The sequence below is a fragment of the Zea mays genome, chromosome 6, assembly GCF_902167145.1.
Source record: "Zea mays cultivar B73 chromosome 6, Zm-B73-REFERENCE-NAM-5.0, whole genome shotgun sequence".
NCBI classification, from domain to species: domain Eukaryota; kingdom Viridiplantae; phylum Streptophyta; class Magnoliopsida; order Poales; family Poaceae; genus Zea; species Zea mays.
Genome location: NC_050101.1, coordinates 93,398,107 through 93,416,129, shown reverse-complemented (window position 1 = coordinate 93,416,129; position 18,023 = coordinate 93,398,107). Strand labels below are relative to the sequence as shown.

At 43.0% G+C, this 18,023-nt stretch overlaps 1 protein-coding gene across 6 annotated transcripts; it reads right to left on the bottom strand.

The window, feature by feature from the left end:
- Window positions 1-12,572: 12,572 nt before the first annotated feature.
- LOC100282457 (uncharacterized) lies at window positions 12,573-16,004 on the bottom strand. 6 transcript variants are annotated; one of them, NM_001412153.1, is made up of 3 exons: window positions 15,776-16,004; window positions 14,767-15,637; window positions 12,573-13,270 (listed from the first exon to the last, which is right to left on the bottom strand). In NM_001412153.1, exon 2 carries the CDS (start codon window positions 15,570-15,572, stop codon window positions 14,769-14,771), a length of 804 nt encoding a protein of 267 aa, NP_001399082.1. In that variant the 5' UTR covers window positions 15,573-15,637; window positions 15,776-16,004; the 3' UTR covers window positions 12,573-13,270; window positions 14,767-14,768. The 6 variants fall into 6 exon arrangements, with proteins under 6 accessions (NP_001399082.1, NP_001399081.1, NP_001399083.1 ...); NM_001412152.1 differs by having other exon boundaries at window positions 14,767-15,574; NM_001412154.1 differs by having other exon boundaries at window positions 14,767-15,577; window positions 15,780-16,004.
- Between the last annotated feature and the right edge of the window lie 2,019 nt (window positions 16,005-18,023).

Genomic DNA, 18,023 nt, shown 5'->3' with positions numbered 1-18,023 from the left:
GTCGTCAGGTGTCAGATAAAGCAGTCGTGGACGGTCTGGTCGTGCACCCCGGACGGTCCGCGAGGACGCTAAAATTACATTTTACCAAACCCGTCACCTTCGAGTTTTTCTGGTTTTCACCAACCAAAATCGATTATAGGAAATATTGAGACTATAGGAAATATTGAGACTATTTTCCTTTCAATCTCCCCCTTTTTGGTGATTGATGCCAACACAATCCAAAGCAAATATAAAGTGTACAAATGTAACTAGCTTGCATTTTGACAGATGTGCATAAGTTATTTTGAAATGAAAGTATTTCTAAGTATATAAGTTTGATTTGATATTTAACATTTTGGACCACATTTGCACCACTTGTTTTGTTTTTGCAAATTCTTTTGGAAAATCTTTTCAAAGTCTTTTGCAAATAGTCAAAGGTATATGAATAAGATTGCAAGAAGCATTTTTAAGATTTGAAATTTCTCCCCATGTTTCAAATGTTTTTCCTTTGACTTTAAACAAAACTCCCCCTGAATTGAAATTATCCTCTTAGTTTTCAAGAGGGTTTTGATACATACCAATTTGAAATATACCAATAAAAATTTTCGAAACAACACAATTTAAAAATTAGGTGGTGGTGTGGTCCTTTTGCTTTGGGCTTAAAACTTTCTCCCTCTTTGGCATTAATCGCCAAAAACGGAGACTTGGAGAGCCCTTTTTACTTTCTCCCCATTGGTACAAAATAAGAGTGAAGGATTATACCAATTTGGAGTGATGTGGAGTGACGGCGAAGGGTAAATAATACCGGTAGAGTGGAGTGGAAGCCTTGTCTTCGTCGAGTACTCCATTTCCCTTTCAATCTACGACTTAGCATAGAAATACACTTGAAAGCACATTAGTCGTAGACATAAAAGAGATATGATCAAAAGTATATAAATGAGCTATGTGTGCAATGTTTCAATCAAAATTCCGAGAATCAAGAATGTTTAGCTCATTCCTAAGTTTGGTAAAGGTTTTCTCATCTAGTGGTTTGGTAAAGATATCAGCTAATTGTTCTTTGGTGCTAACATAAGCGATCTCGATATCCCCCCTTTGTTGGTGATCCCTCAAAAAGTGATATCGAATGTCTATGTGCTTAGTGCGGTTGTGTTCAACGGGATTATCCGTCATGCGGATTGCACTCTCATTATCACATAGGAGAGGGACTTTGCTCAATTTGTAGCCATAGTCCCTAAGGGTTTGCCTCATCCAAAGTAATTGCGCACAACAATGTCCTGTGGCAATGTACTCGACTTCGGCGGTAGAAAGAGCCACTGAGTTTTGTTTCTTTGAAGCCCAAGACACCAGGGATCTTCCCAGAAACTGACAAGTCCCTGATGTGCTCTTCCTATGTAATACCCAAATTCTATATGAATAGAGAGAGCTAATAATTCTATTATTATGTAGTTTATTTTTTTATTGTGCTCATTTTTTATGAATAAGAACACTTAATCAATAAATGTTTTGTAATCATTCCTTTATAAGTGGGTAATAAATAAATACATTTGAAATATTAGCATCCATACTGGATTTTGATTGTGCACTAAATTTGAAAAGAAAACCCAAAACTCAGATTTGAAATTTGGGGCCAAATTGGGATTTAGCCTTAAATTTAAATTCGGATTTGAAAATAAGAAAGGGAGAAATATTCTAAAATACAAAACAAAAAAACTTATAAAATTTAAACTATGTTCAAACTGAACATTTAAGGTGAAGATAAATGTGCCATGAAAACTTAAATTGGAATTAGGTCCTTGGATTTGGAATTTAAAACTGAAAAGAAAAAGAAATAGAGAAAAGGAAAAGAAAGGAAATTAAAAGAACCACCAGCGCTCGTGGGCTGATTTCCAATCTGGCCCAACTCACCCCTGTCTGCGCCAGCCCATCTGCTACTCCCCCTTTGCATTTTCTGTTGGGACACTTCCATGCGGGGCTCGCTCGTCGGAATCACCCTCCAGCCGCTTCACTTGCGTCTGTTTCATTGACGTATGGGCCCCAATCGACAGGGTTGTCTCCTACCTCTACTCCGAGACGAACGCAACAGCCGCGCGAACGCCGTGGATCCCGCGCGTGGACCAAGTCCGTCGCTCGCACAACGGCCTCGCCGCTTTCCCTCGCTCGCTCACGGGCTGCGCTGGTGGGACCGCTTCTCAGCTGCTCAGCGCGCCATGCCTGGTTAGGGACGGATGGGGCCCCGGTGTCAGCTTCGTCTCCATTGGAGCGAACCTCCGCATCCCTCGCCTGTCCGCTCGGAGTTGCAACTAAATCCTTATCCGCCACCGGGAACCGCGGATCTATGCCCCGTGCACGCCTGGGCTCTCCCCGCCCCTATAAACCGGCCGCGACCCCCTCCTCTCATCTGTTTGTGCCAAAGCCGAGTGCATCGCGTGAGCTGAGGGGTGAGAGAGAGAACTCACGTTGCCGTCGCGATTCCTCGATCCAGTCACAGTTCGGGGCACGAAATAAGGCCCATGGTGCTCGCCGGTGCCTACGGGATGGATGCGCGGAAGAATCCCAGTCGGCGAAGAAGCGCGTTGGGCGGAATTTCTCACCGGCAGGCCAGGGTCGCCGCAGATCCACACCACCCGTGGTCGGAATACCTCGGCGTCCGAACTATGGGTAAGTGTGCCCTTGACCAATTCGCCTTGATCTCAGTACCGTGTAGCGCGTATGGGCTTGTAAATTGGGGCACTGGTGCGCCTGATGGCTGAACTCCGGCCAACCCTCCACCGCGGTTGGGTGTAGCGCCGCCCTACTGGTGGCTGGGTTGGGGGTGATGGCGTGTGGCGTTGATTTTCTAATGAACGGTGAAGATTAGAAGCGCGATAACGATTCACCCGCGGCTGTTAGATCTCGATCGGGCGGATGAAAATCGATCGCGTGACTTTAAAATCTAGACCGTCGATCCTCAATCCGGTGGCCTAGAAAACCAACTGGTTCAGTGTTTGGCCGATCTAATCCTAGCCCTTGGTTTCTAATCCTGTGGCTCGGATCCTAGTGTACCCCTTCGCCGAGTCTTTATGCATAAGAGCCCCTGGACTTTATAAAGATCAACCCGCAGTCCACTATAACTGTAGCCTGAGTCTAGTATTTCTTGCGCAGAAGCCCCTGCATTTGACTGTTTTTGCGCGCGCAGTCCAAACAGAGATATAATTAGGAATTTATTTAAGAAATGAATTTTCAGGTATAAAAATAAGTCCAGAACTTATATAATTCATAGAAAATTTATCTTAGCTTATTTTTAATACATTCCAGTGGCATTAATTTTGTTTTAATATTTTTTTATCACCTAGTAACTTTGATTAGACATGAAATATATATTAAAATTGTTTACTTAATTTATCCTGTGTCAAGTACTAAATAACTTCAGAAAACCATATCTCTTTAACCACAACTCCGATTTTATTGATTCTCGAACCTACGATCTCGTAGCGACGCGTAGAATATTATTATTCAGTTTGTACTTATGTTTGGTGTGATGTTAATTTTGCCTATACACTGTTTGTCTGTATTGCTACGTTTAGCAGTGAGGACACATGTCACCTGAAGATCATCCTGGTACCTAGAATCTCAAGTCCCAGGCAAGTTGTGCCCTTGATCACTTCTTTTTACCCACTCATGTTCTAATTAATCATAATGATCTGTATAGGTTAATTTTGATGGGACCCAATAGGTTACCCTAGATTGTTTATCTCATTACCTTGTTTACCCCTGAATCACTTGGGTAGTTTGCTATTGCTTTACATGGATTTGGGATAATTATTTATCATATCTATGTTCCAGTTATTTTGTTATTCTATTTATGTTCATGTCAAGATCATTAATGTTAATTGGAACATAGAGCTTAACTTGAGAAACACGTGCCACCACAAGGGTTTATGGACGCCCTTGGCTGATTAATTAGGAAAGCTAGTGGAGGACTACCTTACCCAAAAGGGGCAAGGGCAGTAGGGGAGTGGTCAGTGTAGGGAGGTCCTTGGTTGATTTTGCTGCGATGGCGGTCAGGCAAGAACCCTGCATTGGAGCTTCCTATAAACTGTAGCGGGTTTCCTGAAGCTAGTGGAACTTTGTAAAGGCCTCATAGTGTTACCCTGCCTCACCTCCTTGGTAGAGGTGTATGGGAAGTCGCGATCCCTTGGCAGATGGGTAACATGACTTGTGGGTAAAGGGTACCACCTCTGCAGAGTGTAAAACTGGTATACTAGCCGAGCTCACGGTCATGAGTAGCTCAGGACTCTCTGATGATTAATTTATGGAACTAAATTCAATTTGTCATATGCATTGCATCGCAGGTGATAATGTTACTTTTGTTCTACTACTTAATTGGGTTGGTATTTACTTATACTTAGTAACTGCTAATAAAATTTTGACCAACTTTAAAAGCAATGCTCAGCTCTAACCATCCTATTTGGTAAGCCTTACACTTCACGTGAGCTCCCACCTTTGGCGAGTTCATGCACATTATTCCCCACAACTTGTTGAGCGATGAACGTATGTGAGCTCACTCTTGCTGTCTCACACCCCCCACAGGTCAAGAACAGGTACCGCAGGATGAGGCGCATGGAGGATGCTGCGATGAGTTCGTGAGAGATCTAGGCCGTCGTCTCCCAGTCAACTTTGGGTTGCTGGACCGCTGTCTCCTTATAATGTAATTATTTATTTATTTTGTATAGAACTCCTGTTATGTAGTAAAGATGTGACATTCGATCCTGTGCCATGATTCATCATATGTGTGAGACTTGGTCCCAGCACACCTGGTGATTATGTTCGCGCCCGGGTCTTGGTGCCCCTAAAACCCGGGTGTGACATCCTATCAATTTTACACCCTGCCCAATCAGCATCTGAATAACCTATTAAATCAAAAGTGGATCCCTTGGGGTACAAAGTCCAAACTTAGGAGTATAAACTAAATATCTCATGATTCTTTTCACGGCTCTAAGGTGAACTTCCTTAGGATCGGCTTGGAACCTTGCACACATGCATACGGAAAGCATAATATCCGGTCGAGATGCACATAAATAGAGTAAAGATCTTATCAATGACCGGTATACCTTTTGATCTACGGATTTACCTCCCGTGTCGAGGTCGAGATGCCCATTAGTTCCCATGGGTGTCTTGATGGGCTTGGCATCCTTCATTCCAAACTTGGTAAGTATGTCTTGAATGTACTTGGTTTGGCTGATGAAGGTGCCTTCTTGGAGTTGCTTGACTTAAATCCTAGAAAATACTTCAACTCCCCCATCATAGACATCTCAAATTTTTGAATCATGATCCTACTAAACTCTTCACAAGTAGATTTGTTAGTAGACCCAGATATGATATCATAAACATAAATTTGGCATACAAACAAATCATTTGCAACTGTTTTAGTAAAGAGAGTAGGATCAGCTTTACCGACTTTGAAACCATTAGTGATAAGGAAATCTCTTAGGCATTCATACCATGCTCTTGGTGCTTGCTTGAGCCCATAAAGCGCCTTTGAGAGTTTATAGACATGGTTAGGGTACTCACTATCTTCAAAGCCAGGAGGTTGCTCAACATAGACCTCTTCCTTGATTGGTCCATTGAGGAAGACATTTTTCACGTCCATTTGATAAAGCTTGAAGCCATGGTAAGTAGCATAGGCAAGTAATATACGAATTGACTCAAGCCTAGCTACGGGTGCATAGGTTTCTCCAAAATCCAAACCTTCTACTTGTGAATATCCCTTGGCCACAAGTCGGGCTTTGTTCCTTGTCACCACACCATGCTCATCTTGCTTGTTGCGGAATACCCACTTGGTTCCTACAACATTTTGGTTAGGACGTGGAACTAAATGTCATACCTCATTCCTCGTGAAGTTGTTGAGTTCCTCATTGCCAACACCCAATCCGAATCTCTTAATGTATCTTCCACCCTGTATGGCTCAATAGAAGGCACAAAAGAGTAATGTTCATAAAAATGTGTGACTCGAGATCTAGTTGTTACCCCCTTATGAATATCGTCGAGGATGGAGTTCACGGGGTGATCTCTTTGAATCGCTTGATGGACTCTTGGGTGTGGCGGTCTTTGACCCTGAATTTCTTGCTCATCTTCCTTGTCCTTATTAACTTGATCTCCCCCTTGATCATTGACCTCCTCTTGAGGTAGCTCATCCTCTTGATCTTCATCATCATCTTGAGCCATATCCTCATATTGAGTTGGTGGAGATCCTTGCATGGAAGATGACGGTTGATCTTGTCTTTGTGTGGGCTCTTCGGATTCCTTAGGACACACATCCCCAATGGACATGTTCCTTAGCGCGACGCACGGAGCCTCTTCATCATCTAGCTCATCAAGATCAACTTGCTCCACTTGGGAGCCATTAGTCTCATCAAACACAATGTCACAAGAAACCTCAACTAATCCAGTGGATTTATTGAAGACTCTATATGCCCTTGTGTTTGGGTCATAGCCAAGTAAAAAGCCTTCTACAGCCTTAGGAGCAAATTTAGATTTTCTACCTCTTTTAACAAGAATAAATCATTTGCTACCAAAGACTCTAAAATATGAAACATTTAGCTTTTTACCGGTGAGGAGTTCATAAGATGTCTTCTTGAAGATTCGGTGAAGGTAGAGCCGGTTGATGGAGTAGCAAGCGGTGTTAATCGCCTCAGCCCAAAACCGGTCCGGAGTCTTGTACTCATCAAGCATGGTTCTCGCCATGTCCAGTAGAGTTCTATTCTTCCTCTCCACTACACCATTTTGTTGAGGTGTGTAGGGAGAGGAGAACTCATGCTTGATGCCCTCCTCCTCAAGAAAGCCTTCTATTTGAGAGTTCTTGAACTCCGTCTCATTGTCGCTTCTTATCTTTTTTATTCTCAATCCAAACTCATTTTGAGCCCGTCTCAAGAATCCCTTTAAAGTTTCTTGGGTTTGAGATTTTTCCTGCAAAAAGAATACCCAAGTGAAGCGAGAATAATCATCTACAATTACGAGACAATACTTACTCCCGCCGATGCTTATGTAAGCTATCGGGCCGAATAAATCCATGTGGAGTAATTCCAATGGCATGTCGGTCGTCATGATGTTCTTGTGTGGATGGTGGGTACCAACTTGCTTCCCTGCTTGACATGCGCTATAAACCCTGTCTTTCTCAAAATGAACATTGGTTAGTCCCAAAATGTGTTCTCCCTTTAAAAGCTTGTGAAGATTCTTCATCCCAACATGGGCTAGTCGGCGATGCTAGAGCCAACCCATATTAGTCTTAGCAATTAAGCAAGTATCGAGTATAGCTCTATTAAAATCAACTAAGTATAGCTGACCCCCTAATACTCCCTTAAATGCTACTGAATCATCACTTCTTCTAAAGACAGTAACACCTAAATCTGTAAAAAGACAGTTGTAACACATTTTGCATAATTGAGAAACTGGAAGCAAATTGTAATCTAAAGAATCTACAAGAAAAACATTGGAAATGGAATGGTCAGGTGATATAGCAATTTTACCAAGTCCTTTGACCAAACCTTGATTTCCATCCCCGAATGTGATAGCTCTTTGGGGATCTTCGTTCTTCTCGTAGGAGGAGAACATCCTTTTCTCCCCTCTCATATGGTTTGTGCATCCGCTGTCTATTATCCAACTTGAGCCCCCGGATGCATAAACATGCAAAACAATTTAGGCCTTGTTCTTAGGTAACCAAACGGTCTTGGGTCCTTTCACATTAGAAACAAGCACCTTGGGTACCCAAACACAAGTCTTGGAGCCCTTGTGTTTGCCCCCAACATATTTGGCAACTACTTTACTTGATTTGTTAGTTAGCACATAAGATGCATCAAAAGTCTTAAATGAAACATTAGGTTCATTTGATGCAGTAGGAGTTTTCTTTTTAGGCAATTTAACATGGGTTGATTGCCTAGAACTAGAAGCCTCATTTTTATACATAAAAGCATGATGTGAAACATTATGAGGTTTTCTAGCATGAATTCTCCTAATCTTATGCTCAGGATAACCAACAGGATATAAAATGTAACCCTCATTATCCTGAGCCATGGGAGCCTTGCCCTTAACAAAGATAGACAATTTCTTAGGGGCATTAAGCTTGACATTGCTTCCCTGTTGGAAACCAATGCCATCCTTAATGCCAGGACGTCTCCCACTATAGAGCATGCTTCTAGCAAATTTAATTTTTTATTCTCTATCTCATGCTCATTAATTTTAGCAGTAAGTTGAGCTATATGATCATTTTGTTGTTTAATTAAATCAAGGTGACCATGAATAGCATCAACATTAATGTCTCTACATCTAGTACAAATAGCAACATGTTCAACAATAGATGTAGAGGGTTTGCAAGCATTTAATTCATCAATCTTAGTATATAAAATAGCATTCTCATTTCTAAGATTGGAAATAGAAACATTGCAAACATTCATATATTTAGCCTTAGAAATTAACTTATTATTATCAGTTTTAAGGCTAGAAATTGATTCATTCAATTTATCAATCTTAGCAATTAAACTATCATTTTCATTTCTAAGACTGACAATTGAATCATCACAAACCTTTAACTTTTCAACCTTAGTAATTAAACTAGCATTCTCATTTCTAAGGTTGGAAATAGTGTCATGGCAAGTGCTAAGCTCCTTAGTCAAGTTTTCACATTTTTCTATTTCCTGAGCATAAGCATTCTTAACTTTAACATGCTTTTTGTTTTCCTTAATAAGGAATTCCTCTTGGCTATCCAAGAGTTCATCCTTCTCATGAATAGCTCCTATCAATTCATTTAATTTTTCCTTTTGTTGCATGTTAAGGTTGGCAAAAAGGGTGAGCAAATTATCCTCATCTTCACTAGAGCTACCCTCATCACTAGATGTTATATATTTAGTGGAGGCTCTAGATTTTACCTTCTTCCTTTTGTCGTCCTTTGCCATGAGGCACTTGTGGCCGACGTTGGGGAAGAGGAGCCCCTTGTTGACAGCGATGTTGGCGGCATTCTCATCGGAGGAAGAGTCGGTGGAGCTCATGTCGGAGTCCCATTCCCGACACACGTGGGCATCGCCGCCCTTCTTCTTGTAGTACTTCTTCTTTTCCTTCCTCTTTCCTCTCTTGTCGTCGCCCCTATCACTATCACTTGACATAGGACATTTTGCAATAAAATGACTGGGCTTACCACACTTGTAGCACACTCTCTTGGAGCGGGGTTTGTAGTCCTTCCCCCTCCTTTGTTTGAGGATTTGACGAAAGCTCTTGATGATGAGTGCCATCTTCTCGTTGTCGAGCTTGGAGGTGTCGATGGGGAGCCTACTTGATGTAGACTCTTCTTTCTTCTCCTCCATCGCTTTGAATGCTACGGGTTGCACCTCGGGTGTGGAGGTGCCGCCTTGCTCCAAGCTGATGATTTGTTTGGAGCCTTTGATCATCAATTCAAAGCTCACAAATTTTCCTATAACTTCCTCGGGAGACATTAGCTTATATCTAGAATCATCGTGTATTAATTAAACATGCGTAGGATTACGAAAAACAAGTGATCTTAGAATAACCTTGACCATTTCATGGTCATCCCATTTGGTGCTCTCGAGGTTGCGCACTTGATTCACCAAGGTTTTGAGCCGATTGTACATGGCTTGTGGCTCCTCTCCTTGGTTGAGGACAAATCGACCAAGCTCCCCCTCGATCGTCTCCCGTTTGGTGATCTTGGTCACCTCGTCCCCTTCGTGCGCCGTCTTAAGGACGTCCCAAATTTGTTTGGCGGTCTCTAACCCATGCACTTTGTTATACTCCTCTCGACTTAAAGAGGCGAGGAGTATAGTTGTTGCTTGGGAGTTAAAGTGACGTATTTGGTCGGCCTCGTCCGAATCATAGTCCTTATCCCCCACCTGTGGTACCTGCGCTCCATACTCAACAACATCCCATATGTTTTTTGTGGAGTGAGGTTAGATGACCTTTCATTTTAACACTCCACATAGAATAATATTCACCATAAAAAACTGGTGGTTTGCCTAATGGGCTGGAAAGTAAAGGAGTGTGTTTAGAAATGCGAGGATAGCGTAGGGGGGTCTTACTAAACTTCTTGCGCTCATGGCGCTTAGAAGTGACGGACGATGCGTCGGAGCCGGAGGTGGAGGGCGACGAAGAGTCGGTCTCGTAGTAGACCACTTTCTTCATCTTTTTCTTCTTGTCGCCACTCCGATGCGACTTGACGCGGGGAGGTGATTCCTCCCTTCCTTTGGCGCCGGACTCCCTTGATGGAGCCTTCCCGTGGCTTATGGCTGTTTCCATCTCCCTCTTGGCGGATCCTCCTGACATCACTTCGAGTGGTTAGACTCTAATGAAGTACCGGGCTTTGATACCAATTGAAAGTCGCCTAGAGGGGGTGGATAGGCGGAATCTGAAATTTATAAACTTAAGCACACACTACAAGTCGGGGTTAGCGTTAGAATTAAATCTGAGTCCGAAAGAGAGGGAAAACAAATCAACCAAGAAATAAAGCGGATGAATACAGTGATTTGTTTTACCGAGGTTCGGTTCCAAAGAACCTAGTCCCCGTTGAGGTGGTCACAAAGACCGGGTCTCTTTCAACCCTTTCCCTCTATCAAACGGTCACTTAGACCGAGTGAGCTTTCTCCTTAATCAAACGGGTCACTTAGACCCCGCAAGGACCACCACACACTTGGTGTCTCTTGCTTTGATTACAAGTCACTTGAGAATAAGAATGGGAAGAGAAGAAAGCACGATTGCAAAAGCCAAGCAACAAGAGCGACAAATAACACACGGATCACTCTCTCTCTCAAGTCGCTTAATCACTAATGATCACTTGTCTCAGTTGTGGAACTTGGAGAGATTGGACGCTTTGATTGTGTCTTGGAATGAATTGCTAGCTCTTGTATTGAATGTGAAAGATTGGAGTGTTTGGGTGAAGTGAATGGAGGTGGTTGGGATTGTATTTATAGCTCCCAACCACTTCCTAGCCGTTGCTCCCTTTCTGCCGACCGCGGACGGTCCGCGCCCTGGTCCGGACGGTCCGCCCCTGCACATCAACGGCTAAAATCGCAACGGTCAGCAGTAACAACTATAGAGCATTTAATGCATCGTCAGGTGTCAGATAAAGCAGTCGTGGACGGTCCGGTCGTGCACTCCGGACGGTCCGCGAGGACGCTAAAATTACATTTTACCGAACCCGTCACCTTTGGGTTTTTCTGGTTTTCACCGACTGGATGGTCCTCGCCTGAGGCCGGACGGTCCGCGCTTGGTCTCGGACGGTGCTCGCTTCTCCGTCGGACGGTCCGTAGTGTAGACTTGTGTTTTTGCAGTGTTCCTGTCCGAGGGTCACCTTGGTGCCGCGGACGGTCCGTCGCAAGGGCCCGGACGGTCCGCGCGTAGGTGTTTTTCCAAAAAGCTTCTCCTGTCCGGAATAATCTACGGTATTCCGGACAGTCGACTTAGAATGGTTGTAGATGAACTGGTTAGTCCACAAGGTTTGTGATGGTCGTTAAACACCAGATTCGATTATAGGAAATATTGAGACTATTTCCCTTTCACATACCCAGACCCGCCGGGTATTCTATACCCGATGGGTACCCATACTCGTCTAGAGTGGTGGAGTTGCACCTATCTGTCCATTTTAGTTTAGGATGAATGGTTAGCACCGAGCGATAACATCCGGTCTTCCGTCTTCTAGGTGTGGTCGTGTCATGTGTCTGTGTACAACTTGGTCGCTTGATTGCACATTAACGAAGAGTGGCATCGCAGAAACTTAGAGCCTTGGACATGCTTTAAAGTTTTGGCTGGTTGTCTGCTTACTGCTACCATGTGTCGCAAGGCCTATATAGCGTATGGGAACGTATCCTGTGCTCATGGAGCTCTTGTGCTCATATGAGCACTTTAAATCTGGTGCCTTCATTTCTCATCCAAGTGTGAATAGACATTTTCTAGTTTCTTCTGTGTGTCACCCTTGTTACGCCGCGCCGCCTGTCTCTTCTGTGTGCCACTGCTGCCCTCACCCCCTGGATGAGAAATGAAGGCACCAGATTTAAAGTGCTCATATGAGCACAAGAGCTCCATAAGCACATGATACGTTCCCATAGCGTATAGTTATACTCAGAAGCCAGGAGCCCAATACAAATCATTGAGCTATGCTAAAATGTTAGAGAATTATTGGTTATATTTTGGATATAAAATACCATGGATAGGAATACGGGTTTAATGAGTACGTACTCATACCCGTTCTACCCGTTAGGTTCTATTTTTCTTCCGTTAATAGACCCGTGAGAATATAATTACAACCAAACTCATACCCTAATGGAGTAATTACCCACCGGGTAACGAGTCCCCATTACCATCTTTAATTAAAGCCAAACAATAATTATCTCCTACACTGTTGCAAAGGTTAATTGATAGCTAGGATGAAACATATAGTGCTCATCCCATCCTAATATTAAGGCTAAAAATATATCCGCTAGCTATCTACTCTTAAACAATTTTCCAACTCTAAGGCCATCTCTAGTCTGTATAAATGGTCATGCAAAATACTGTTTTGCACTATAAATTACACTATTTAAAGAGTGAATTTTAAAATAGGGAGTAACATAGAGAGCCTGCTGAAGATAGTCTAACTGTTTTTAGCTCCCAACGAATAACGAGTCCTAGTGATCCAAACACGCCTTTTTAATAATAATAATAATGCCCACAAGTCAGTCAACACCAAAATATGAACATTCAGAATGAGATGTTTTCAAACACCCCCAAACAAAAGTAACGCCCTGCACGGCTGCCCCAAACTTGCAGTGTCTGGTCGGTAACATCACAGGGTAAGATGTAGAATTGCTGCTACTCAGAATTTTACCAGGTCTAGAGTTATAAACTTCCCATGCAATAAATTATTTACTTGCGACAGAAACAGTGAAACATTCAAACAATAAATGAATCCAGGTTCCCTCAGATCTCGCACATAGCAGAAGAGGGACACTGCACCTACACGAGGGATTTCGCGATCCATGCATCTACATATGCCAGATTTTAACAAGTTCATGTTCAACTCCTTACGATCCGGTTCAGTTCTGCACTTGATCATAGACCGTCTGGAAACTAGGCAAAGTAAACGAGGATGTCCTGTCAGCTTTAGAGCTAACAAACTTGAATCGCCTCAGACACCATAGAAGCATCATGGGCGACAAACTCAGTGACATACTAACATAGCAGTATAGCAGTTTGAACCAGATGCAGTCCTACATAGAAAAGCTAGCAGTTTATACAGCATGTCTCTGGAAAGGAGAGACCATAAACACCGCCAGGAGTCCTGAAAAAAGAGCAACAGAATGGGTGTTACTTGAGTTTAGAACATGAAAAGTGACAAATAATAAAATACCACCATGTATCAGGCTTATTCGCTGTAAATTATACAAGAAAGGGCTATCGAGTGCTAAGGTACATATGAACTTATCCGGATAGATACAAGTTAGGACATTTTGGAGAAGGCACCATCTCCTGTTTTTTTCTTGAATAAGTTTATGATGGTAAGATATGATCAATAGCAACATTCAGTTCAGTAACAAAATTATACCAACTTCTTCGCTACATCCCAGTAACTTTGAAGAATCAAATGGACATACCACACACAAAAAATGTATTAAAATTCATAACAAAACAGCATAAACAAAATAAAGCAGGAAAGCTTGTGCACTGCAAGATACACAAATGACACAACCTAAAGCACTGCCATAAAAACTGAGAGTGCACAGTTTAGAGGGAGATATCGCAATTATTTCCAAAAAAAAAAATGCCAGACACCAACCCAAGTATTATGAACTCCAAAACTACTTATGCTAATACAAAATCACTGTGAAACATAATACTCTTCAAAACTAGCAAAACTTGGAGGCATTGATGCATATAATACTGCTTCATGGCATAATTTCCTAATTAATATTTTTTTCAAGTGCACAACATTGTCTTTTCTTGAAATGCAACGTAGTAGCACCGACATTGTGTTTTCTTTCTTTGCTATACGGTACCATGGCATAATGTTCTAATTTACTATTTTCTGGTAACACAATTCACCAAAAAAATGGTTCATATTCACAGGTCACAGATGGATTGTCAAGGCATACTTCAAGATCATTCACCAGGAATGAGATAATTAAATGTAGCACCGAGAAAAAAAATAAAACCTATGTTCACTAGCCCAGTGTTTGATAAGTTGGCCAAGCACAACCTCAAAAAAGTATCACAATCCTATAGAACCAAGCGGTTTTCAAGTTGTAAAGGCAAATCCAGTCACCTGAGCACTGCCTAGATTATGACTAGGTCAAATAAAACATGGTTGAGTTATTTGGCTAGTTCTGGCACTTTCAAGCAATTACTGAACTGAGTGCAAGGAACAACGTAAAGGTAAATGGGAAATAGTATTAACTATAGCCAACTTCTGAAGGTTAGCAGTACAAGACATCTAGTTGAATAATAGACCACTAGAACTCTAGCTCTGGATTGACAAGATGGAACAAAAGAAAAATCTGGTCTTCACCGTTCACAATAAGATGATAATTCACTCAAAATCGCATTCAGCCAGAATGCAACAAACCAATAGAACCAGAAAACAATGGCTCCGTGACATGGGTCGGGTAGGGTTATGCTCCTTTTCAGTTAAGCCTATACATAACAAAAGGCTACTAAAGTGATACAATCATGAGTTCACATGCGTTTGCAGATCACTAACAAAATGATAACTGAAATGAATCTATCTAGCAGCTAGACAGAAGTTTTTATAAGTATAGCAAGAAAAGCCAAGTTACTTACCATCACTTCTTTTCAACATTTGGTAAGCAGACAGCAGGTAGTGTATCCAGACCCCCACAAACAGGTAGCTTAGTGGATCCAGACTTGGTGCTTCCAATGCATTGCATACTGGCGACATCACAGGCACCTTGTCCCAACACCTGACCGCTGATAGCGCCCTGCATCCCAGGGTTGCAGTACATCTGATGGTTGCATCTAAAATCACAGGAGTTGGCAACCTGGGCAGCAGCGCTGCCAAGGAGGCTTTCCTGGTCAACACTAGACAGGAGGTCGACGTTCTTGACCGCCGGCGGCCTCTGATACGGGAACGCACCAATCTCCCCCTCGATCCTGCCCCTGATGTCGACGAGCAGGCAGCGGAGCCTGGCCGCCTCCGCCTCGAGCGCGGCGTGGCTCTGGAGCTTTTTCATGAGCTGCTGGTTGAGCGCCCGGAGGTGCACCACCTCCTCCTCGAGCGATGCGGTGTGGGCCTTCTTCTTCTCCCGGTACTTCCTGACGGCGGCGCGGTTCCCCGACGGGCGCTTCTTAGAGGCGGCGTTGCCGTTGCTGTTGTTCTCGGACGGCGACTCGGCGTCGCCCGGCGAGGCCGCGACGATCTTGGTATGGACGTGGACGCAGGTGTGGGTGTGCGAGAGGTCGTGCACCGGCGGGTTGCAGGTGTGGGTGTGCGTGCAGGCGAGGTGCTCCGTGTCCTTGAGGATCTCGTCGAAGTAGCTGTCCATGGAGCAGCTGCTGGGCGGGTCGGTGCCGAGGGCCGGACACAGGTACGTGTCCGGGTTGGAGAAATCCAGGTCCCCGTCGTCCATTGCTGCTGCGGGGTGCGGGCGGGCGCCGGGCAGTCAAAGACGCATCCACCCACTTGGGAACACGACTAAGGAATTGTACTAGTATTACTACTCCGCCGCTGCTCCGGATACAAACGGATTCGAGGGCTCGCAGCAGCGAACGAATTGTACCAGAGACAAACGGAGCGAGAGAATCCGTCGGAGCCAGAAGAGGAATTCCTTACCTACCAGCAGAACGGGGAAAGGACAGTCCAAGCCCCGGATGGGCGGCGGCGGCGGCGACGACGAGAAGGGGGAGAGGGGGTGGATTGGATGGAGGGAGGGAGACGAAGGGGAAGGGTGGATGAATCTGGACGGGGGCGTGTTGGGCGCGTAGGCGGCGGAGGGGAATCCCGAGCCGAACGAGTCCAGTCCTCACCACCCAGGCACCCACCCACCCACTCACCAATTGGGATGGTAACGGTCACGGTTTACAAAACCGTTTTAGATGTAAAAACCGCCCCCCACCGGTAACGGTTTACCGTCGGTAAACCGGTGGAAACCGGTAAAAACCGACCGGTTTGGCCAAACCAAATCATTTTGAATTCAAACCGGTTTACCAGCGGAAAACCGGTGAAAAACCGGTAGAAACCGCCGGTTAACCGCGAAACAAACTGGTTTTTATTGTTTTTTGCAGAAAAATTGAAAATTTTGTCAGAATTTATTTATAGTTTGCTCAATTCACATTGTACAGTAAATATTAATTGATCTACACAACATGCATTCACCAAAAAACATATAATATATATATATATATATATATATATATATATATATATATATATATATATATATATATATATATGCAACCACAAACTCCAGTTCTCATGTAATAAACAACCAGCGAACTTCGCATACTCAAATACAAGTTCTTTTACACCTCTCCAACGAGGCAACAACACATAGGTCGACTTATTTCACAATACTCACATGTTCACCTCGAGTCATAGTGATAGTACTTAAGCATGTTGAAGGGTCGTGATATTGTTTCAATCCATCATAGTGATAGTGATAGGTCTATACAAAAGATACGAGATACATTAGCGAGAAAATAAGAACGACAAATAAATACTTATCCACAAAGCAAAACAACATACCAGTATGTATGTTTGGTGTTTGTGTATTGCACGTGCACCTCACCAAGTGTTGAACTTTTCTTCTGATCAGCAAATCTTAGGAACACATACAGAAGAACTGGAGCTAAGAGTTCTAGCTAGATTGAGTATTGTCTAGATGGAAACTTATTAGAAGAACTGAAGCTACTTGATCCACAGATTCCATCTTGGACAGGAAATGTAACCGAAATTGACCACTAAATGTCTAAACTTGACTTGAGCTACCGGTTTCATCTTCAAGCAAATCTTAGGAACACATACAGAAGAATTGGAGCTAAGAGTTCTAGCTAGATTGAGTATTGTCCAGACGGATACTTATTAGAAGAACTGAAACTACTTGATCCACGGATTCCATCTTGAACAGGAAATGTAACCGAAATTGACCACTAAATGTCTAAACTTGACTTGAGCTACTGGTTTCATCTTCAAGCAAATCTTAGGAACACATACAGAAGAATTGGAGCTAAGAGTTCTAGCTAGATTGAGTATTGTCCAGACGGATACTTATTAGAACTGAAGCTACTTGATCCACGGATTTCATCTTGGACAGGAAATGTAACCGAAATTGACCACTAAATTTCTGAACTTGACTTGAGCTACGGGTTTCATCTTCAAGCAAATCTTAGGAACACATACAGAAGAACTGGAGCTAAGAGTTCTAGCTAGATTGAGTATTGTCCAGACGGATACTTATTAGAAGAACTGAAGCTACTTGATCCACGGATTCCATCTTGGACAGGAAATGTAACCGAAATTGACCACTAAATGTCTAAACTTGACTTGAGCTACGGGTTTCATCTTCACATATAGCATATAACATCTCCACATATAACATATAACATTAAACAAGACTAGTATACCTAAATTGACCACTAAATACTCAATCGTGGCATTAAATTCGGGTTTCCGGCAAAAATTGGCGGTTTACCGATCTAAAATAACGGTTTACCGGTCCCAAAAAACGGTTTACCGGCGGTTTCCGGTTTTTATGAATTTTTTCAAATTTTTCAAATTTAGAACGAATTTTGAAAAAAAACCGGTGGTTAACCGAAACCGCACCCCAGCGGTTTCGGTAAACCGACCGGTTTACCGCCGGTTTTTACCGGTTTTGTAAACCGTGGTAACGGTACATGTACGTCGGCTATTATCATTCCACATTCATATCTATTAAAAAAAATCTAACCGTCGGTTACTTATTATGTTTGTGGGTATAAAATTTACCATACTTATACCAAGCGAGTAATTTTATCTATCGGACACATACCCGTTAAGGCCTAGTTTGGGTACTCTAGTATTTACCCCAATCCACATGTGTTGA

Bases quoted from the DNA above. Each gene is read 5' to 3' on its own strand.
- LOC100282457 (NM_001155367.2), bottom strand. From the start codon at position 15,572: ATGGACGACGGGGACCTGGATTTCTCCAACCCGGACACGTACCTGTGT.